We start from the raw sequence: 20668 nt of genomic DNA, 5'->3' as shown, positions 1-20668 counted from the left end.
CAGGGGGTGTGGGTTCGATCCCTGGTCAGGGAGCTAAGATCCCACACGCCTCGTGGCCAAAAAACCGAAACATAAAAAAAAAAGAAGCAATATTGTAACAAATTCAATAAAAACTTTAAAAATGGTCCACATCAAAAAAAAAAGGGATAAACAAGGTGGAGGAAAGTTAACTTAAAAACAGTTTATGTGAAAAAGACTAGTAATTTCTTTGGCTCAAAGAGCTGAAGCAAACAGGAGAGTGCACCTGGAAGGGCATGTGAACGGATACAACATGGAACCAGTAAAGGTGCCAGGAAGACTTACTCAGGAGAATTGAAGCCATACTGAGGAGCGTAGAGAAAAGGTAACAAATATTCCAGAGAGGATAAGAAAGCCAAGTGTGAGAGTTCTGGAGAGGCTAGTTTTGGTTTAATCCTGGGAAGAATGTTCAAATGTTTTGTGTTACGCATAAATTAAATTCAGTGCCTTGTGTAATGAACACCTTATCACTAAGAACATTCAGTAGAGGATAAGTGGATTTCCATCAGAAATATTGTAGAGAGGGTTCCTAACCTGTACTTTATGCAAGGGATTGAAATATGTAATTTAGATGTTGTGTCATACAGTGCCAGCTGAAACCGTGAAGTGGTGGATATAAGGTGCTTCCATTTTGCAGATGAGGAAATTCAGGCTTAGATATTCAATACTCCATGCATGCCCTTCCCAGTAGCTTCATCATCTCCTGTGTCGAGTGTGAATCTGGATAGCTCCAAGTTTACATAGCAAAGGACTGCCCAAGTTTTTGCACTGTTATTTAAACTCATCCCATTTGGCATAATTTTGGGAAGCAGAAACACAACTTGTTATGGTCATTCGCTTAATAATTCATTTTTTTTTTCCTCCAACATATGTGGCCTGTCTTCTCTGTGCCAGGGACTATTCTTAAGCTCTAGGGATACAAATATATAGCCCTTACTTTTAACGAGGTTGAAATCTGGTGGAGGACTGTGATCTTAGACTAGATAATCTTCATGTGACATTTGAGTTATAAGTCGCTGTCATAGATCTTCACATGTCATGGACTAGAATATATTTGTGTTTTAGTGACAACAGTAGGAAAACTGGATTTGACTCATGGACTTTTCTTTATGGAAGACTTTCAAGGATGTTTTAGTTTCATATATGGAGAGCTAGTTATGCAGTGTAATACTGTGAGCTTATATTCTGAAGGGGTGGGTTGCCATGCAGAACCAAGTACTTCAAGTGAACAGATGTAAACGTTGCGGATGACAGAACGTGCAGGCAGCTAAAGATAAAAGAATTTTGAACCATAAGGAGAAATTAAAGAAATGAAAAAGAAAACAAGCCAGCTTTCAATCCGTGCTCTGTTATGAATGTCTTATTTCTCTAATTGGTAGGACAGAGTCAATTATCTTCTTTTCTGTCCTTTTCCCTAATGGCTTTTTCTCATCTAATAGGGAGTCATGGTCTCCTTTAGTCACTTTAAACTGTGTTTGTTCACTGTCACGTTGGGTGCTGAGATTTTAGTGTATTTTTTTCTGTTTACATCATACCTATCTTCTCTGTGTTCTAGTTTTATTTCATATGGTTGCCATTCCTTATTCGGAAGTCCTGATTACAGTTCAGTATTTTAATCCACATGATTTAAGATGGGAGCGTGTCTGATCTTTAACTGTTGTGATAGTAAATGCCTGCTTATTTACAAAGACACACAGTTTATGAGTACATTCCACTACAGATTAGACTGTTTTTATGACAATACAGTATGCCCCTATGGTTTCTTTAAAAATTATTTTTCTTACTTTAATTTCAAATTTAATCATTTAAACTATAGACGTTTAATGGTGAAGCTGGTATAATCTGTGATATTTGAAAAGAATGGACTGAAAAAAAAGACTTCATTTGTAGAAGGAAGTCATAGGGAAGATAACAGTAGTAAAAAAAGAGAATTCCTTTAGAAAGGAAAAAACATATTTCGCGTATTAATCATTTGTTTTTCCTCACAAAAATCATTTCCAGGTTTCCTTAGTTAAGGAAATAATAATCTTAAAAAAACTGTGCATATTTCAGGGGGCAGGTGACTGACAGTAATGATCAGCTTGGAGAAATTGGACAAACGTTCCAGCTAAAGTACTAAAGTTGCCGTCTGATGAAAGTGCCCAAGTTCAGGATGAAGATGCTCAATAATTCCAATTACCTTCACATTATGTTTGAATAGACCATGAAGTAATTGGAGAAAAAATCATTAGCAGATTTATCTCTAAGCGAAGTATACATTATTATATATCATATGAAATGGAGTGTCTGTAACTTCTCACCAATTTTCAAAATCAGTAATTTGATAAAGGCATATCATTATAATAACCATTATAATGAATGGTCTTCTTTCATATGATTATTATTATTTCTTACATTTATTTATTTCAAATTCATTCAGTTAACATCACATAATATTTTAGTTTAATATGCACTTTATGCATTGGTAAAGGGCAGTTAAACCCACACCAGGGTTAAATCATTGATTTTGTTGCTGTGATTGTTGTTTTTATGCAAGTTGTACATCACACGCATATAAAGAGCCAGTTAATTCTGTGGTTTGTTATGAAAAATAGTTTTTACTTTCAACTCTTTTAACTGATTCTTTCGGATTTTCCTCTGAATATTTAATAAGACTTTCTTTTATTGCCACTTCTTGATTATTCACCTTTTGGCATCATCCATTGATTCCTACAGTGAAAAATGGGAATTTAGTGGTCTTTTAAAAAAATTTTCTGCTTTGAAACAAGTGAGCATCCTATCCTGCCACCCTCCCAACCTTCCATCCTCTCGATATAGGTATATTATAATTTTGATTAGATCAGAAATTCAAAATTCACATTATTATGTCAATATAAATCTTGTTTATAGCTGAGGCATGTAGTATACTGTGATTGCTTTTTTGTTTTCCCTGAAATTAATAATTGCCCAGTTTTCGTTTCTACCATTAATTCAAGACCTCCCCAAGCCTCTGCCTGGTGCATCTCCTGTCACTGGTTTCCTGCAGTGCCCCTCCCCTCGCTACTGGGCTGGAGCTCTTTTTTCCTCCATCTCATGTTGTTTTGTTTTGGGGTGAACACAATTTCTAATAGCTTTCTAGGAAAGAGTGTGTGGGACATTTTTTTATTTGAGACATTGCATTGCTGAAAATATCTTTATTCTGCACTTACGTTTGATTGACATTTTGGCTAGATATAGGTTTCTTGGTTGGAAATAATTTCATTAGAATTTCACTGAAATTGCTCCATTGTTGTCTAGTTTCCACTGTTTCTGTTAAAATTCTTCTCTTTATTTCCAGTGTTTTGAAATTTCACGATGAAGCAAAGAGTTGACCAAGATGTAGCTTTGTTTTCATTCAGTGCACCGTTTCAATCTGGAAACTCATGTCTTTCCATTCTCTTTTTTTTAATACAACAGTTCACATAACAAAATTCACTCTTTTAAAGTGTATAATTCGGTGGTTTTTAGTATATTCTCAGAGTTTGGGAACCATCACTGCTACCTAATTTTAGAAAATTTCATCACCCTAAACAGAAGTCCCATATCCATTAGCAGTCACCCTGAATTCTTTACCCTTCTAACTGCTGGCAATCACTAATATACTTTATATCTCTGTAGATTTGCCTGGACATTTTATCTAAATGGAATCATTAATATGTGACTTTTTGTGCAGGTTTCTTTCACTTAGTATAATGCTTTTAAAGTTCATTCATGTTGTAGCCTGTATCAGTACTTCATTCTTCTTTGTGGCTGAATAATTGTCCATGGTATATGGATTGATGACAAATTGAAATTATAATGGCATAATCATAGATCAGGCATACAAAAAGGGTGTCAGGCAGTCATTGAGGTTCTGGTTTCAGACACATCTCTGCCCCACTGAGCATTTGAATTTGCTCTGAACTATATCAAACCCTATGATACCACCAGCTGTGTTTAGAACAACATCCCTCAGCTGCAACTTTATATAGTCTCAAGGTCCCCACCCCTTGTAACTATGCAACCACTTCAGACCCCAACCAGTCCCTGCTTAACAAGCACCCTTACTTCTTGCCTGTTCCAATTATAATTCTTGACAAACAATTTAGGTAGCTAACTGTGGCCTTGCAATTTCTGCCTTTATAAGCTTCCTCCATTTTGTAGTGCTACAGAACACAATTCAAGTGTTTCTTGAATTTGTGTCTCCTACATGTAGTCTGACACACCCCAAGTAAAGCCTCTCTATTTCAATTAGATTTCGATTTCTGAAATCTTGGTTAACAAGATAATATCACATTTGTTTATCCATTCATCAGCTGATGTACATTTGAGTTGTTTTCATCTTTTGGCTCCTGTGAATAGTGCTGCTATGAACATTTGTGTGTAGTCATTTGTTTTGAGTCCCTGTTTTCAATTCTTTTGAGTATATACGTAAGAATGGGTGTGCTGAGTCATCTGATGACTATCTTTAAATTTTTGAGGGATTGTCTTAAACTATGTTGCAAATTGCATGCACCGTTTTACAATGTAGCCAGCAGTGTGTGGGGTTTCCGATTTTTCCACACCCTCTCCAGTACTTGTTATTGTATGCCTTTTTGGTGATAGGGGGTGTATAATAGTTTCTTCTTGTCATTTTGTTTTGTATTTCCCTCGTGACTGGTGACTAATGAGGTCAAGCTCTTTTAATGTGCATATGTCCTTCTGTTCCAGGAAAGTATCTTAAATTATTTTGTTATGAGTTCCTCCCTTCACTTTTTCTTTTCTTTTTGGATCTTCTATTATGTAAATGTTGGACCTCCTGGATTGCTCTTCTAATTTTCTTATCTTTTCTCTCTTATATTCTAATTATTTTTTCCTTTAGCTCATCATTAAGGGACATTTTCTCAACTTTGTGTTTCACCTATTCTATTGAAATTAAAAAATTTTTAATATTATTCATTTCTAAGAGACCTTTTTGTTCCCAGAATATTCCATTTTATAATATCCTTTTCTTGTTTCAAGATTGCAATATATTTTCTTAACTCACTGAAAATATTAATGATCTTTTTTTGAAGCTTTTTTAACAGTATTTTCTCTGTTTCTACTGAGTTTTTTTTCTTCTAGTTTGTTTTGGTCTCTGTCTTTAATATTAGAGGCTGTGGAGTGATAACTGGTGATTCTTAGTTGTCTGGCCATAACTTAAAAGTGGTGCAGTAACAACCTGATTGGGTGCTCCAAGTGTGCTGGGTAGCTGGTTCACCATGAATTTCACTGTAGGAACTGATGAAGCCATTTTGTTGAGAAACCCTTGATATATCACTATCCATCTTTCCTGCAGTGCTGTAAGATTCCTGGTAAAAATTCTCCTAAACTCCTGCCTAGAAGATAGAGTCCTAGTTGACAATCTTCTGGAAGCAGAGTGGGAGATGGAAATCCACTTAATCCTCCTGTTTCAGGATGGTATCCCTGTTCCTAACTGGTTGGGTTTCCCAGTTCTCTGTTTTGCCCTCTCTGGGTTTGGTAGAGGCAGTTACCTATGTAAGCAGAGGGGGATAAGGGATATAAGGATTAAATATCTACTGAAAAGACTTCCAATCACGCTTTCATATTTTAGACCTCTGTATATAGACCTTCTGGTCATTCCCACTTCCTGGTGTCAGCCCTGAGCCTTTTGGTTGTTCTGTCATATAAATAAGGCTGCTTCTAGGCTTTCCCTGCTGCCAGTTTAATAATCATTTGTTGTTTGTTTGCATTTTGTATGCTAAACTTGCTACCATCTGTTTTGGAGCTTCTAAAATTTTGGTGAGTGGGGATTCAAGAGAGTACAGGATGGGTACATATGTCCAGTTTGCCATCTTTACCTTGGAATTGTATCCATTCTTAATAACTTTAAACATGAACAAATGCTTGAGCTTGTCATTGTGTATACCACTGTGTAACTAGATAATTTTTTCACTTTAATGGTTATGGAGTATATAAATCTTTGCTATTTATCAATTATCAGAGTTTATCAGATGTGACAAGGCTAGTGGGAGTGAAGATATTTGAATGAACTGTTATTAGATTATCATCCAGTTTTAGGCACACAAGCAGTGTCTAAAGTGTGACCATGCCTTTATTAGGATGTCCTGTCTTGATGGAAAATATTTATGATTGTTAATTGGTCAGTTAGTCATTTTGTTTGTTTTTTCTTATAGTTTGTTATGATGATTGTGGGATGTTGATAGGCTGTATAAACACACACTCATACATTTGAGAGCATTTTAAAGCCAATAAGAAGCTTTTTACAATGTAAGTGTATGTATACGGAATAAAAAATGGTGACGCATTCTGATTTTAAAACATAATTATTAAGAATGTATAGGTTGCTTATTTTGCAGATTCATTAGGTTTTTGATTGCTATGTATGATTAGAAACTTCCTTTTGGAAATATGAACTTTATAGTTCTAAGTTAACCTCCAATTTCAACTGAGTAATTTACTCCTTTTTCCCTGGCAGATAGGAGTCCAGTTATAAATCCCCAACAGATGCTCATGCCTCATTTTTATTTCATAATTGAGAAGCTGAAAAACAAGTTTGTCATGGCAGCTATTTGCTAAGTAGGAATTTTCCTTCTTCTGGGTTTTTCCTTTTTTCTTGAATATGTGATCTTTGTTTTAAAGCTTTGAGTCTCATTTCAGCCATCATCAGGAACATTTGGAAGATTGAATTGGTTCCCTTTTCTCCTCTTTATATTTCTCTGCCCTTTCTACTTGGATAGGGAAGTTAGAAGCAGCAGGGAAGGCCAAAATGTTGAGTATTTTAGCTAGGATTTTAGGATATGTATTGAGGAACGGTATCTAATTCTAACAACAAGACAGAAAGTCAGCAATGCTGGGGAGAAGAGGTGTGGGGAGAGATGATTAGTAACGGAATATTTATTAGAAGAAGAAAAGAGAGGATTAAAGTTCTTTTTGTTTTTTTTTTTAAATCAGATTTTACCTGAGTAAAAATACAGTGAACTGAGTGGTATCTTGCAAAGGGTGAGCAGGACAACTTGATTATTTTTCTATCATTGTGACATCTGTGTAAGATGCATGGGCAGCTAGTTTCCTGAGGGCAGGGGCTGATTTCTCATTTGGTGTGTCTCTTAGTACAATTACACTAGAAACTCTATACATCTCTGCCAAATTGGTATTTTTTTCCCATAAAGTGGATGCACCAGATATGATTGTGTGTGTGTGTGTACTATAAATGTAGAGTCATTTTTCAAGGTTTTCATTAAAACACCCTTACAGAGCATAACAGACACAAAGATATGGGGTCCATATCCTCTTTAAAGGAGAACTTGCTGCCTAGCTACAACAAGCATAGCTATATGGTCACCAGAATGCATCTCCGTCAGCAAATAGGGATCTGGCTCAGCTTCAGGGACCCATCTTGAATGAGGTCGTGACTTTCCACAGGCATCCTGTATCTGGTGACTATGTGAGGCGGAAGTATAAAGGCCTGGCCATTTCTGCCCAACACAGGGCAAATCTGGGGCTAGGTTGGCCAAGGCTTTATTGGCCTGCATCACATTTTCACGTCATTTGTCCAGTCCTGATTTCTTTTCATTCCTTTCACCTAATAAACATTTCATTCCTTTTACATAATATGCATACTGTAGCCCCAAACTCCACCTGGAGAACCCAACCTATGGCATAGTGTCATAAAGATTAATTTAATTTTATTTTTTTAAAGTTAATTAATTAAATTTTGGCTGCATTGGGTCTTCGTTGCTGTGCACGAGTTTTCTTTAGTTGCAGTGAGCGGGGGCTATTCTTTGTTGCAGTGCGCAGGCTTCTCATTGTGGTGGCTTCTCTTGTTGTGGAGCACGGGCTAGGTGTGTGGGCTTCAGCAGTTGTGGCTCGCGGGCTCTAGAGCGCAGGCTCGGTAGCTGTGGCACACCGGCTTAGTTGCTCTGAGGCATGTGGGATTTTCCAGGACCAGGGCCCTAACCTGTGTCCCCTGCATTGGCAGGTGGATTCTTAACCACTGCGCCACCAGGGAAGCCCAAGATTAATTTTAAAATGCAATTTAACCCTTTAATTTAATAGGGATTTGTTATCTTTTAGGGAAGTTACTGTTAAAATATGGGGTTCTGATTTACATATCCAAATATATCAGACATATACCAGAAAATCAAAAGATTTTCAGAGTTCAGAGGGGGAAAAGATAACCTGGTATAGGAAGAATTTCTAGAAAAGTTAACTTTGGATGAGAAATAATTGAGTTCATAAAACTGTAGCATCCTTTTTGAAGTTATTAAATCCTTGACAAAAGTTTCTTTTAAAGTTCAATGCAAGGGACTTCCCTGGCAGTCCGGTGGTTAAGACTTCACCTTCCAATGCAGGGGGTGTGGGTTCGATCCCTGGTCAGGGAGCTAAGGTCCCACATGCCTCAGGGCCAAAAAACCAAAAACAAACAAACAAAAAAGCATAAAACAGAAGCAATATTGTAACAAATTCAATAACAACTTAAAAAATGGTCCACATCAAAAAAAAGTCTTAAAAATAAAATTCAATGCAAATATATATGTATTTATCATTCTTACTATTGTAGAGTAAAAAAAAAATTGAGTGTAATTTGCTTAATGTAGATGACTGTATTACTGTTTTCTGGTATTTGGATCCCAACCCTTGCAGGAAGATTATACCTGCCTTCCCTTTTAAACTAGGGCATGGCCTTGTGGATTGCTTTGGCCAATAAATTGTGAACAAGAGTTATTTGTTATCACAGCAACATAAGTTGGCCTGTCTTGACGGACATATCCCAGATTACTTAGTATCCAACTACTCTAGAGAAAGCCAATGCTACCATGTGCTTTTCTTTTGAAGACTCCTTTTATGATTCATACTCACATGCATGTTGTATGCATGTATATGTGTATATTTGTGTGTACACTATACTTATGTAGTACAGATGCTGTTTTTTAACCTTTTTAAAAACTTACAGAAGTTAATGCTACCATTGTTCCAAATCAATAAATGTAGTTATGTACCAAAGTTTATCCACATTTTAAAATTCATGCACCCTTTGCATTAGTATAAAAATCCCGTGCTTTTCTTTGATATCATTTTAAATTTTGGATAAATTTAAAATTCTTAATAAAACTTTAAATAATGATTATTTTAAAATATTAAACACTTGATTCTGGTTTTTTAACATTTAAGAACTACATGTTTTATCAATAAGGGCACTAAATCAGCTTGCTTACGACAAGCTTTTGTATCATACGTAGCATCAAGGGTCAAGTACAAATGTGGTCACCTTCTATGTCAAGAATGGTGTTTGCTATGTTTTTCTTGATACAAATTATTACAACCAACTTTATATGTTGATTATAATAATTACGTGCTAGGCTACTAATTTATTTTGAAGTAAATATTGAAATGTTTTGGCCAAAATTCTCCACTATGATTTTCTAACAATTTTTTAGTGACTGATTTAAAATTTAAGCTCCAATAACTTCTATTAAATTTTGCTAAGACTGACTTTCAAATGGTATTTTCAACCACAGCATCAGGAAAGCACTTCCTGAATTCATCCCAGACAAACTCAGTGAGACTTTATTCTTTCTCTTGAAATATTTTTCGGTAACCTTTTTATGGCAAATTGTACAGTCAGGAAAATGAAAAGATATTTTTAGCTCTGATTCACTGAATATATAACAGATTTTGGTATAAAAGTTTAAAACATCATGAGGAGCAATAATGTCGGTCTTCACTTCTTGAAGTTTCAGAATTCATATTCAGAATATCAACTATATCTGGCAAATATGTCAAGCTCCTGGGAAAGTTATTATCTTGGCAAGTTTGCAAGTGTCTAATGATGGAGAAAGAAAAATAAAGCAGTTCTTTTTCCAGGGTATCTTTAATTTCATACTCTTTTTTTTTTTTTTTTTAAGCGGTACGCGGGCTTCTCACTGTTGTGGCCTCTCCCGTTGCGGAGCACAGGCTCCAGACGCGCAGGCTCAGCGGCCATGGCTCACGGGCCCAGCCGCTCCGTGGCATGTGGGATCTTCCCGGACTGGGGCACAAACCCGTGTCCCCTGCATTGGCAGGCGGACCCTCAACCACTGCGCCACCAGGGAAGCCCTAATTTCATACTCTTGCATGGCAAGGAATTAAGCACATTTCCTTTGTACATGGATTGAGCAAAAGCAAGTAGTGAAAGAAAAGAAACAGAGTGATGATTTATTCTTTGGTAAATTTTTTTTAGGTCAGGTAAGCCAGCAATTTGACTTTTGACTGTAGATGCTAAGAAAAAAGATACTTTGGAATCTCTACTTCATTTTAACTTTTGGCGGTACTCAGAATACAAGAATTCATGGGTTTTTTTTTTTAACCCCCTCTGTGATCTGAGGTCTTTTTATTCTTTGCTATTAAAAGAGCTACTTCAGACAAAACTTTTACAATTTTTTGTGGATCCTTAACAATATGTTTCACTACTCTTCAACTGCTCATGCTTCAGAGCATTAGACCCTGTAGGTAAAAACTTGCATTAAAAAAAATAATGTTGGTGTGATCCTTTTACTCACAGAGTTTGAGGAAACCTAAACTATCTTTGCCCCTTTATGTACTATATTGAAATAATTTAACTTAATGAAAAAAATAGATCTTACCTAAATGTAAGTACATTACCTTATAATGTGCTTATGCTTCAGGTGTGCCACAGGAATAGCAGTATAAGTTGTCTCTTTCATCATATATAACAAACATACATTTCGTATACTTCATTGTTTGTCAGGACTTTCCCCGAAAGCTTTATCATTCTAAATTATTTGTATTCCCACCAGCCAGGGATTTAATTGAAGCTATAAATGAGCTTTACATTTGTAGTATAAACTTATCTTTCAAACTATTTCGCCCGCTCAAGAGATTTTGATTTGTCCCATTTTGGAGTCTGTAGCACACAGCTCTTGTTCCATAAATAATCAGATATTCATAACCATGTTTAATAACTCTAAGGTATTTTGCATTGCAGAATCTTAATAACATTCCTTCTAATACATCCTTCTGTATTTCCTTGGGGAAAAAAAACACCTGAAGTTGTCACTACTTGGTCAAATGATAGGAACAAAGCTATAAATGTTTCATTTAAGATAAGAGAGAGACTATTATTGAGTTATCGTTCTTATTTCCCCCATGGTCATCAGTAAGCTCTTGAATAGTGAATACTGTTTATCCATCTTTATACATTTGCAATACTTTACCCACTATGAGTTTGAAAATATATTTTGAATATCAGTTGGTATGCCAAAAAAAAGGGTGACAACGTTAACAAGTTATAATTGTTTAATGTTTTCCTTGTGATTACGTGTTCCAGAATTACTATTTTTAAAGTGAAGAATAACATGTAACATTGTAAATCAACTATACTGCAATAAAAATTTTAAAAAAAACCATGTACCTGAAGCTCATTATACAGTATATTTCATAAAGTTTTCTGAAACACACATCTGGTATGATCAGTCCCTATGTGGGTGTTATTCTTAACCCTTAGACCCCAGATTATAAAAAAGGCTCATCTTTTCTACTTTGTAGCCAGAAAAAGTTATTCCAGGATAGCCACCTTTGATTCCTCTGTCTTCTCTCCCTCTGTTTCTCCTCCCTCTCTCCTCTTTTCCTCTGTTTCTAATCTTTTCACTCATGTTACTTTTACCTTATAATTTCAGGATCTCTCATATTTCCAGCAGGGCAGCTCCAGAAGGGTTTTCAGAGTTAATATATTCCTGAGAACTATTCCAGTTCCTTTTTTTTTTTTTCCATCTCATACTTTGACTCCAAAAAATTTTTTGTGGCCCACTTTGTTAACCTTTTCTTTTTCAAATTCTTGAGGATGTTGGATGATCAGAGCTTTCCATTCTTTATACCCATTGGCCTTTTCTTTTTCCTTTTAAACGTGGCTTCAGAATAGCATGAAAATCTTTTTAAAGTGTCTATTTGACTCTGTTAAAATTTATTATATGTTTTAGGCTTGTGAATGGTGTGCCAGAGGGCATATAAACCATGCTGAGTACTCTTTCCTTCACTGTTTCAAGAGAGCACATTTACACAGTCTTCTAATGCAGTAATAGCATTTGGTTCTGTAGAACCACAGTGTTCTTCTTCTAGAAGATTTCCACCATTTTTGAAACTTCCCAAATCTATACTTTCAATTTATTTAATTTAAAAAAGGACTATCATTTATACCCCTCTATAAGTATTATGAAGTGATATGGACATAGATATATGGATATAGATATGTGTTTGGTTTATGAATTACCCCCTACAATATTGAAACTACTTCAGACACTTGAACTACTGGAAAATAAATGTCTGCATTCTCTTTATGTGAGAAAAATGACTCACGACAGTCTTACCGCCTGGGTAGACCTATACAATCTCTCTACCCGTAGTGTCATTGCCAGAAGCCAAATAGTAAGTTTTTTGTTTTAATGGAAAAGATCTTTCAGGTTGCTGGTTTTACACAATGGGAATGTGGTTGGAAGTGCTTCCTGTTCCAGTCACCATCCCCAGGCTGCCCATGCATTTTAGATTCAGAAATGACAGCTGAAACCAATTAGTTAGAATGATGGGATCACTAAGTCACATTTAGGTTTGTTTTGTCCCAAAAGGAGAAAAATACATTATATGATAAAAAATGACTAATTTAATTAGGAATAAGCCAAGGCAGTGTGATTACTATGAGAGGATTTTTATATAGTATTAACTGTTGTGTATGTTAACTACCCTTGCCCTCCCCAGGAAATATGTGTGTGGTTTACTGGCAGAATTTCAAACATTTCCTAAGTGGCGTAAAAACAGGTGAAAATAAAATAACCTAGAAACAGGCTTTGGAATATATAAAATAAGTCTTTACAAGAACAGTAGAATATTTGAGAATATTCCATTTAAGAACATAATTTTGGGTGTATGGAACAGATTGGAAGACCGTATTTTCTCTATTGTCATACCACGTCCTATGATGCGACTTAAGGCACGGTAATCATAATTAGAATTTTTATTTCTGAGGGAAGAGATAGTACTTTTGTATTTGTTCATGAATGTCTTGTTTTTGTCATTAAAGAAAAGGGATTTCAATGCATTTGCAAAAAGCTTAAATAACATTTAATAGAATACTTACAAACTTTAAAATAAATTATTTTTTAACCACTGTTTTAAAAGTGGGTCCCTGTGGTATATAGCGGGTACAAACCTTCTCTATAAAGCATCTTGAACGGCTATGGTTTTGTTTTAAAGGGGAAGTTGATTAGTGTTTCTTTTCATTTTTTCTCACTAATGAACAGTGCTTATGTATTGGAACTCACAACATTAAAATTTTATTAATTATGATTTGGGAATAAATAAATGAGTACTATAAAGCTTAATGGAAAAAAATGCAAAGTCGGTTTAAGCCTGTGGACTTCGTATAAGAGCAGTTTGAAACTAGCTGCTCAGTAATTTGATGTATTAATTCTCACAGCAATGCAGGCTGATTAAAACAGAGATTATAGCCAGAGGAAATGGCATTGACTGCTGTAGAAGAAAGGAGCGCTCAACTTCTCTAAGTTTTCTTCAGTTGCCTCTAGCAGCAGCTATTCCCCAGTGAATCACACAACTTTAATGAGCTACAGGTGAAACAGATTAAAAACTAAAACGATAGTGAGTTCTACCAAAATGCGCAACTGTTCTTAAAGTGTGGTTTTAGTTAGAGTGCATGTGGTGTGTCCCAGACATGGGACAATGGTAATAAAGGTGACATTAGCCAGTAGTAGATTAAGCATCACAAGTAAGCGTCTGCCACACTTGCTGCCTTGGAGACACGAAAGTTGCCATCGTTGCCATTAATTTTGGGACCCCGTGTGGTACCACTGAAGAGTGGAAATAATTGCTCTTGTCCTTTAGATATTTGCAGATTTCTTGATTTTCAGCTCTCTTACCAGTCAGAGTACTATTTAAAGGTTTTTTATAATGGGTCACTTACTCATTATAAGGAAGAGATAGGAGTGTAATCAAACTGAGATGAGGACCAGGGAGCTCCTTAAACAATCAAAATCAGTCCGGAAAAGGAGGGCTCTATATTTTTATGCTTTCAAGTTGTACATGTTATCAACTAGTTCTTAACATATCCCATCTTTTTTTTTTTAAATCACGTGTTTTCACTTAATGTTTTTTGTTTTATAAGTCTTTTCATTAATTTCAAAATAAAAATATAGCTGAGTCTTGGTATTTATTCATAAAATAAGCCTATTCCTTAAGAAGAAAGAAATTCAGAATTAGTATTATTATCTTCTGGAATCTTTCCATATTCTTATTCTTGCGAAGCAGTTTTGTTTTTAATGTTTTAAAAATTACACTAAGCCTGAATATACTGACTCTTGTTGTCAAAATGGAAAACTAAATGAAAAGAAGTAAAGAATGTGGAGGCTGTGTGTAACATAACTTCAAAATGAGGATTTCTGATGGTTATCCCCATGGAAAGACATCCTTATTTTTAACCTAGATGCTGGAAAATAGGGCTGTGCTATTTTCAATGTCATATTTTGTCAGTGCTTCTGAAAAACATCAAAATTAGCTGACAAATATTGTAGACACCATGCTTAACATAAGAGACTGGAAAAAATGCATGTTTTAGGGAAGGGGCTCTATTTAGATTCCTGCTTAATGAGAAAAGTCCAGTCTGAAGACCAGTGCTAATACAAAAGCATAATTTATCTGAGGAACTTGATATCTCTTGAGTAAGAGGTCTGATCATTTGAAGGGCCAAAAATTGGAAAACCTCACTTCATGGATGATACATTGATTAAAAAGAAACATAAGCACACACTAAATGATGAAGCCTACTTAATAATTGACTTATACTTGTTTCTGCCCAGGAATTTGGGTAAACTTTCATGTCCAAGAGCTTTTCTGACTCTGTGGTCTTCAGAGAGCCTTTTTATCAGTGGCTTTCAGTGGCAGTATATTGCTGCTTTTCCCTCACCCAAAGTCAGTTTCAAAAAGAGTAAGGAATGGAGAGTGGAAAATATGAAAAGGTGAATGTCATGGTCCAGCTAGTTTCTCATCTTTTTCTTTGGCTGGACTTTCTTTCCTGGTACTCTTTTGAAGGGCTGTTCTCCACTCAGGCCTGTTTTGAAATTGTCATCATATCTATAATTTATCTTTGTAATTTCCTTTTATGTCTTTCTCTTTAAGACTCATGGCTGTGTACTGTTAGTCATGCAGTTCTCAGGTCTACATATGATTGAAATTAACAGATTCTACTGTGTGAAAGTGCTTATGAGTAAGAAGTCTTTTCGATATTTTGTGGTCTTTCTGTATCCTGCCTTTTTACGAAGAGAGATCTGTCTCCTGCCTTCTAAATTGATCCAGCCACAGAGTAATGAAACCAACATGGAGAAACCTAAACTGTAAATGTGGCTCCTTTACAGAGAATGTTTATGTTTAGGGTGTTATGGTTTCAGATACGTTCTTCAGATTCCTTCCCCTTGAAACACTCCTGTACCTATGTAAATTCTCAAATAAATGCTACTTGATGGGTAATCAACAGTGAGGAAGGAGGAACTTGATTTTGAAAGAAATGTATGCAAGTGTGGGGACTGAACCTTAACAGCTCCTTTTTACTGTCACTCCTCTTCTTGGTCTGCAAATCTAGCCACACTTGATAGCTTCGTTTAAAACCACACACTCCACGGAAGACTGATGAAGTATTCTTAGGGATTCAGGTATAAACCTGTCAGACACAAGTGCTTCTGAAGGCCTTCCCCTGAAGAACAGCAGCAGTGATAGAGTGAATAAGAGGGTGTAGGAAGATGAAGTGAGGCATAATGTAGTGAGGGCAAGAAGCGATGTTAGCCAAGAGCCAAGATAGAGATTGGAGGGGGAAGAGTTACTGGGTTTGATCTGTAGTCACCAGGCACCTAGTCTAAAGATACTCCTTTTAGTGTTAGAACAAGAAATAGTCAGAGATCAAGTCAGATGGACCTGAGATTATCTGTGTCTCATCGGTGGATAGTGATCTGTTGGTCATGTGCCATAGGGGCCTTCTGTTCAGAACTTGTATGTGTAGGATGACTTTAAAAAATGGAATGACAGAGAAGTACCTCCCAGCATTATTGTTAAGTTTAGTTCTGTATTTCGGGACCAGTGCAAATCATAAAGGTCACATAAGCCAATGAGTTGAACTAAGGAGAGAAGTTAAAAAGAAAGAAGAGATGTGATGAAATTTGTAATTTAGGCACATCTAATGCAGTTCCAGGCATAGTACTGTGTATTACAAAAGAGAGGGGAAAAAAACGGTTTTTAATGCAGGTAGAACAGAAGTTTGCTAGGGTATAAAAATAAGACCTTGTACTACCTCTTGTCTCTTCCTCCATTTGAGATTCTCCAGATTCTTGCCCTTTGAATTCTAATATGTCTAATATTTATATTGATATGCTGATTTTTTGCTTTTTTATTGATATTTACCAGTATAAATATCCTAAAGCGTAAATAATGTAAATGTGTAATATATAATATGATATATTATTTCTTTATTTTCAGGTTTTCTGTTATTTTTTGTTGTGTATATTTAGCTTGTGTGAGTTTGATTTTGTTTTATAAACTGAAAATTTATATTTTTAATAGGAATTTTAACATGTGGCTATATGATTATTGTTATGATTGGGTGTACTTTCTATTTACCACTTTATTTGTTGTGTGTGAAGCAATGAGCAAATTACAGTTCTTCCCCTCATGAGTCTTACTGTATAATGGGCAGTATCTTAAATACTACCTTATTTTTGTGTATCATGCTATTGATTAAAAACTGCTTTCTCATGTACTATTTTATTTATTTTTATTTATTTATTTAATATCTATGGAGTATAGTTGCTTTACAATGTTGTGTTAGTTTCTGCTGTACAACAAACAAAGTGAATCAGCTATATGTATACATATATCCCCATATCCCCTCCCTCTTGAGCCTCCCTCCCACTCTCCCTATCCCAGCCCTCTAGGTCATCACAAAGCATCGATCTGATCTCCCTGTGCTATGCAGGAGCTTCCCACTAGCCATCCATTTTATATTTGGTAGTGTATATATGTCAGTGCTTCATGTACTATTTTATATGTTCTTCAGAAATCTCTAGGGAAGGTGTTAGCCTTAGTTGAAAGGACAGAGAGGTTAATTATATGGAGTTATAAAGTGGCAGTTTGGGATCCAGAAATCAGTCCTCAATTAATTAAATGCATGAAATAAAACTTTTATATAGTCAGGAAAAACTCCATGGAACCCATTATAATTATATTTTAGGCTCATTTTTAATGAGCTATACTATATGTAAAGCTGTTTCCACTTGTATTTATTTAGTTGTTCTTCTCTGTCACTGACTGGACCAGAGAGACAATAATTTCCAAATCAAATGTAGTTTCTGTCCTCATGGAACTTGACTTTCATTTGGAAGTTAAACACCTTGGGTGTGGTGCAAGATAAAGGCAATATTGTCTCAAAATATATCTAAGAGCATTTCTTCTGTCCCATCTTCTTTCCCTTTGTTCTTCCATTGGCTGACCCTTTTCATTCTCTGTTCAGGTCTTACTTAGAAGTAATGCTTTCTGGAGGCCTTTCTGAAATCTTTAGACCACAATAAGTTCCCCCCTGCTATGTCCTCAAACATTACCCAGTACTGTTCTTAATATACAACATACTCCACTGTAATTACTGACATGCCTGGTTTTTTCCACCAGCATCTATTTCATTGAATTCTATGCCCTTAGTGATTAGTGTAGTGCCTGGAAGATAATAAGTGCTCAAGAAATACATGATGAATAATGAATGAATGCTAAATTCTGCTCTGTATCCTTGGGAGTTACCACCTGGCATGCAATAAAAACTCATAAAGGAATCTGAACTGTTGTCATCGTGGCTATAGCCATGGTACAGGTTCTTGAAAGTATCAAAAACTTATGATTCCTGAATAATTGAAGCCTGATAATGGGGCACGAATAATCATGATCACTGGCTTTTACAGAATGATTAAGTGTTTTAATGTCACAAATCTTACAGTATCCTCCAATAAGATTAGAAAAATTTATATAGCAACTCTACATGTTTTTTTCCAAGTTTTATGTAACTCATAATATAAACAGAGAAAGCATTAAAAAGAAAATATATAATTGTGTGCAAATTGAGCTTGGGATATTTGAAGGAATAACTGCATAAGTTGCTATCTAGGGATATTCCTTTTAAGTTATATCTGGATGTATTTGTCTTAATTTATAATTTTGAAAGTATTTGTATTGATTTATAAAGTAAATCTTTATAAAGTTTTATAAAGTAAATATTTTCTCAAATATATTCAAGAGTTCTGAGAATCTGAAAATTATTTTTAATAAATATAGTTATGAAACACTCAAATCCAATGATTAATTTTACTGTAATGATCTGTTTGTAGTATTTTCATCTCATATAACATAAATAATCATAACCTGCATTTCCACTTGGAAAATACAAGATAATTCAAATTGTAATTGGATTGGTTAATTGTGTGTGTGTATGTGCTTTAGTTTTTTTAAGTTAAGACATATATTTTTAGGTAGGGTTTTTTTTTTTTCAGTTAAGAGATGTATGTTCAATGAGGAGAAAATTAGGCATTTAACAAAGTAAAAAATTGTGGATGTGAATTCCTTCTAATACACATACAGATATGTTTAATGTAAGACAGAGCCTAGAGGTAAAGATAATGATTTGATTGTGGTTAAAACAGGGGGCGGAGGGGCATGCAACTGCATACACTAAAAAATCCACCCACTTGTCTTATATTTGCTTTGTTCAGAATGTAATGATGACTTTGAAGTAAAAAAATATTGATTCACTGTGTTATAGCCAGAGGGATGTTAATACATTTTCCCCTTTTTCTTCTAGCATACTGATTTATGTCAGTACATGGACAAGCACCCTGGGGGGCTGCATCCAGATAATGTGAAGGTAGGAAAAGATCTTTTTAAGTCAAGGGTTAGCATTCTTCATGTGCATGTTTTGAGCAAAAATCTAATCTCTCTACTATAACTTAAAAAAATTGTGTAAAGAGAAGTAATATTGAAGTGAACCGTAGTCATTGCTATGCTTTGACATTGGAAGCCATGCTTTGACATTAAATATTTTCACTGTGGTATTATTATTTAGACCTTATCCTGTTTTTTTTCTTCATGGAGAAACGTTTGCCAGTAATGAGTAAAATCCACTGGAATCCTGTCATAACACTGTTTTCAGAAGAGGGGAATCTCCAGTAGCTCTAGCTTGGAGCTCCATATTGCAGTACCAGTTGGTTTCAAGATAAAGTATTATTATGATCCAAAACAGTGTTATGGTGAATTCATGGTGCATATATTTCACTTGTTTGTACAAACAGATAAAAATGGTTTTTCCTACTGCTTTTTTTTCATTTCTTTTACCAGAAATTGGATTACTGTGTATAAAAAGAACTAAGTTTTTCTAAGATTTGACCTAGCAACCATCTTGGGAAATTGTCCAAAAATTTCAAGCTTAAGATACCAAAGTTTATCTGAAGGCTAAACTTATAAATGTATTTGAAGTAAAATTATTTGTCTCCATTTCGTCCCATTCATTATCTGCACCTTTCTTGCAATGTGGCATATTTTTTCTTCTGTACTTTTCCCTTTGCTAGGAGAGATATATTTGTATATATGGTATTACATGTGTTTATTTCTTTTTGCTTTATAAAAATAATATATATATATTGTATAAGTTTTTTTTCCTCTTAGAATATGTCATAGATATCCTTTAAAATCAATACATGACTATGTAGTTCAGTCTTTCTAATAACTGCATATTATTCCATAGTATGAATAAACCGTAATTTGCAACTGTTCTTTATTCATAGATCTTGAGGTTGTTTCCAAAATGTTCCTATTAAAAATGATTCTAGAGTAGATATTAGTATAAAACCTTTATACTCATTTCTTTTGAATATCTAGTTAATGGGTTTTCTTTATTAATTAGAGATGTGATGTCAGTTTTAATGAATTTAACTGGAACCTTTGCCCACAAGGTTGTAAATTACAGAAGGACTGTTTTTCTCTACATTCCCTAGGATTGACTAACCAGTCATTTAGATTTTTGCCATTCTGATGAGTAAAAAATGAAATATTTTTTATGTTGACATTTTCTTGACTGCTAGTGACATTGAGCATCTTTTCATGTCTCTTGACCACTTGTAATTCCGCTATTACAAGTTACCTGTTCTTATATGTTCATTTTTCTATTGGATTGGTTCTTTTCCTTAATGAATTATAGGTGCTTTTTAATATGAAATTAATAATGAGGGTTTTTATGGTGGTCATCTATGTTGTACAGTTTTAAAATGTAGGAACTTGTAGGAAATCTGACAAAACATTGTTTTTAAAATAAGTAATAGAGTCAATATGGTACTTACAGTATTTGTTGATTTTTTCATATATCTCCTTTTTTGTTGTTGTGATTTTTTGTTTCGTTTAGATTTCTTTTAAATTGTTTGACTATTCACTTTTCTTAAAAATCTGTATCCATTGACATAGGTAGTTTTTTTAGTGGTTAGATTGGGCAAGAAATTTTAACAGATGAAGAGATTTGTTTTTTAATCTTGTTCATGTTCAAATTTAACTTTAAACATTAGTATTATAATTAATA

The 20668-nt window shown here is 34.8% G+C and overlaps 1 protein-coding gene across 1 annotated transcript in view; it reads left to right on the top strand.

The window, feature by feature from the left end:
* CDK14 (cyclin dependent kinase 14) overlaps nucleotides 1-20668 on the top strand; it is a 568043-nt gene that overhangs the window by 253469 nt on the left and 293906 nt on the right. The window contains exon 7 of the mRNA XM_024765183.1: nucleotides 18905-18967. Within this exon, the coding sequence (XP_024620951.1) occupies nucleotides 18905-18967 (63 nt within the window). The remainder of the gene's footprint in view (nucleotides 1-18904; nucleotides 18968-20668) is intronic.

The sequence above is a fragment of the Neophocaena asiaeorientalis genome, unplaced genomic scaffold (assembly GCF_003031525.2).
Source record: "Neophocaena asiaeorientalis asiaeorientalis breed wild unplaced genomic scaffold, Neophocaena_asiaeorientalis_V1.1 scaffold63, whole genome shotgun sequence".
NCBI lineage: Eukaryota > Metazoa > Chordata > Mammalia > Artiodactyla > Phocoenidae > Neophocaena > Neophocaena asiaeorientalis.
Note: the sequence above shows the minus strand (reverse complement) of the source record. Positions and strands in the feature narration are given on the sequence as shown.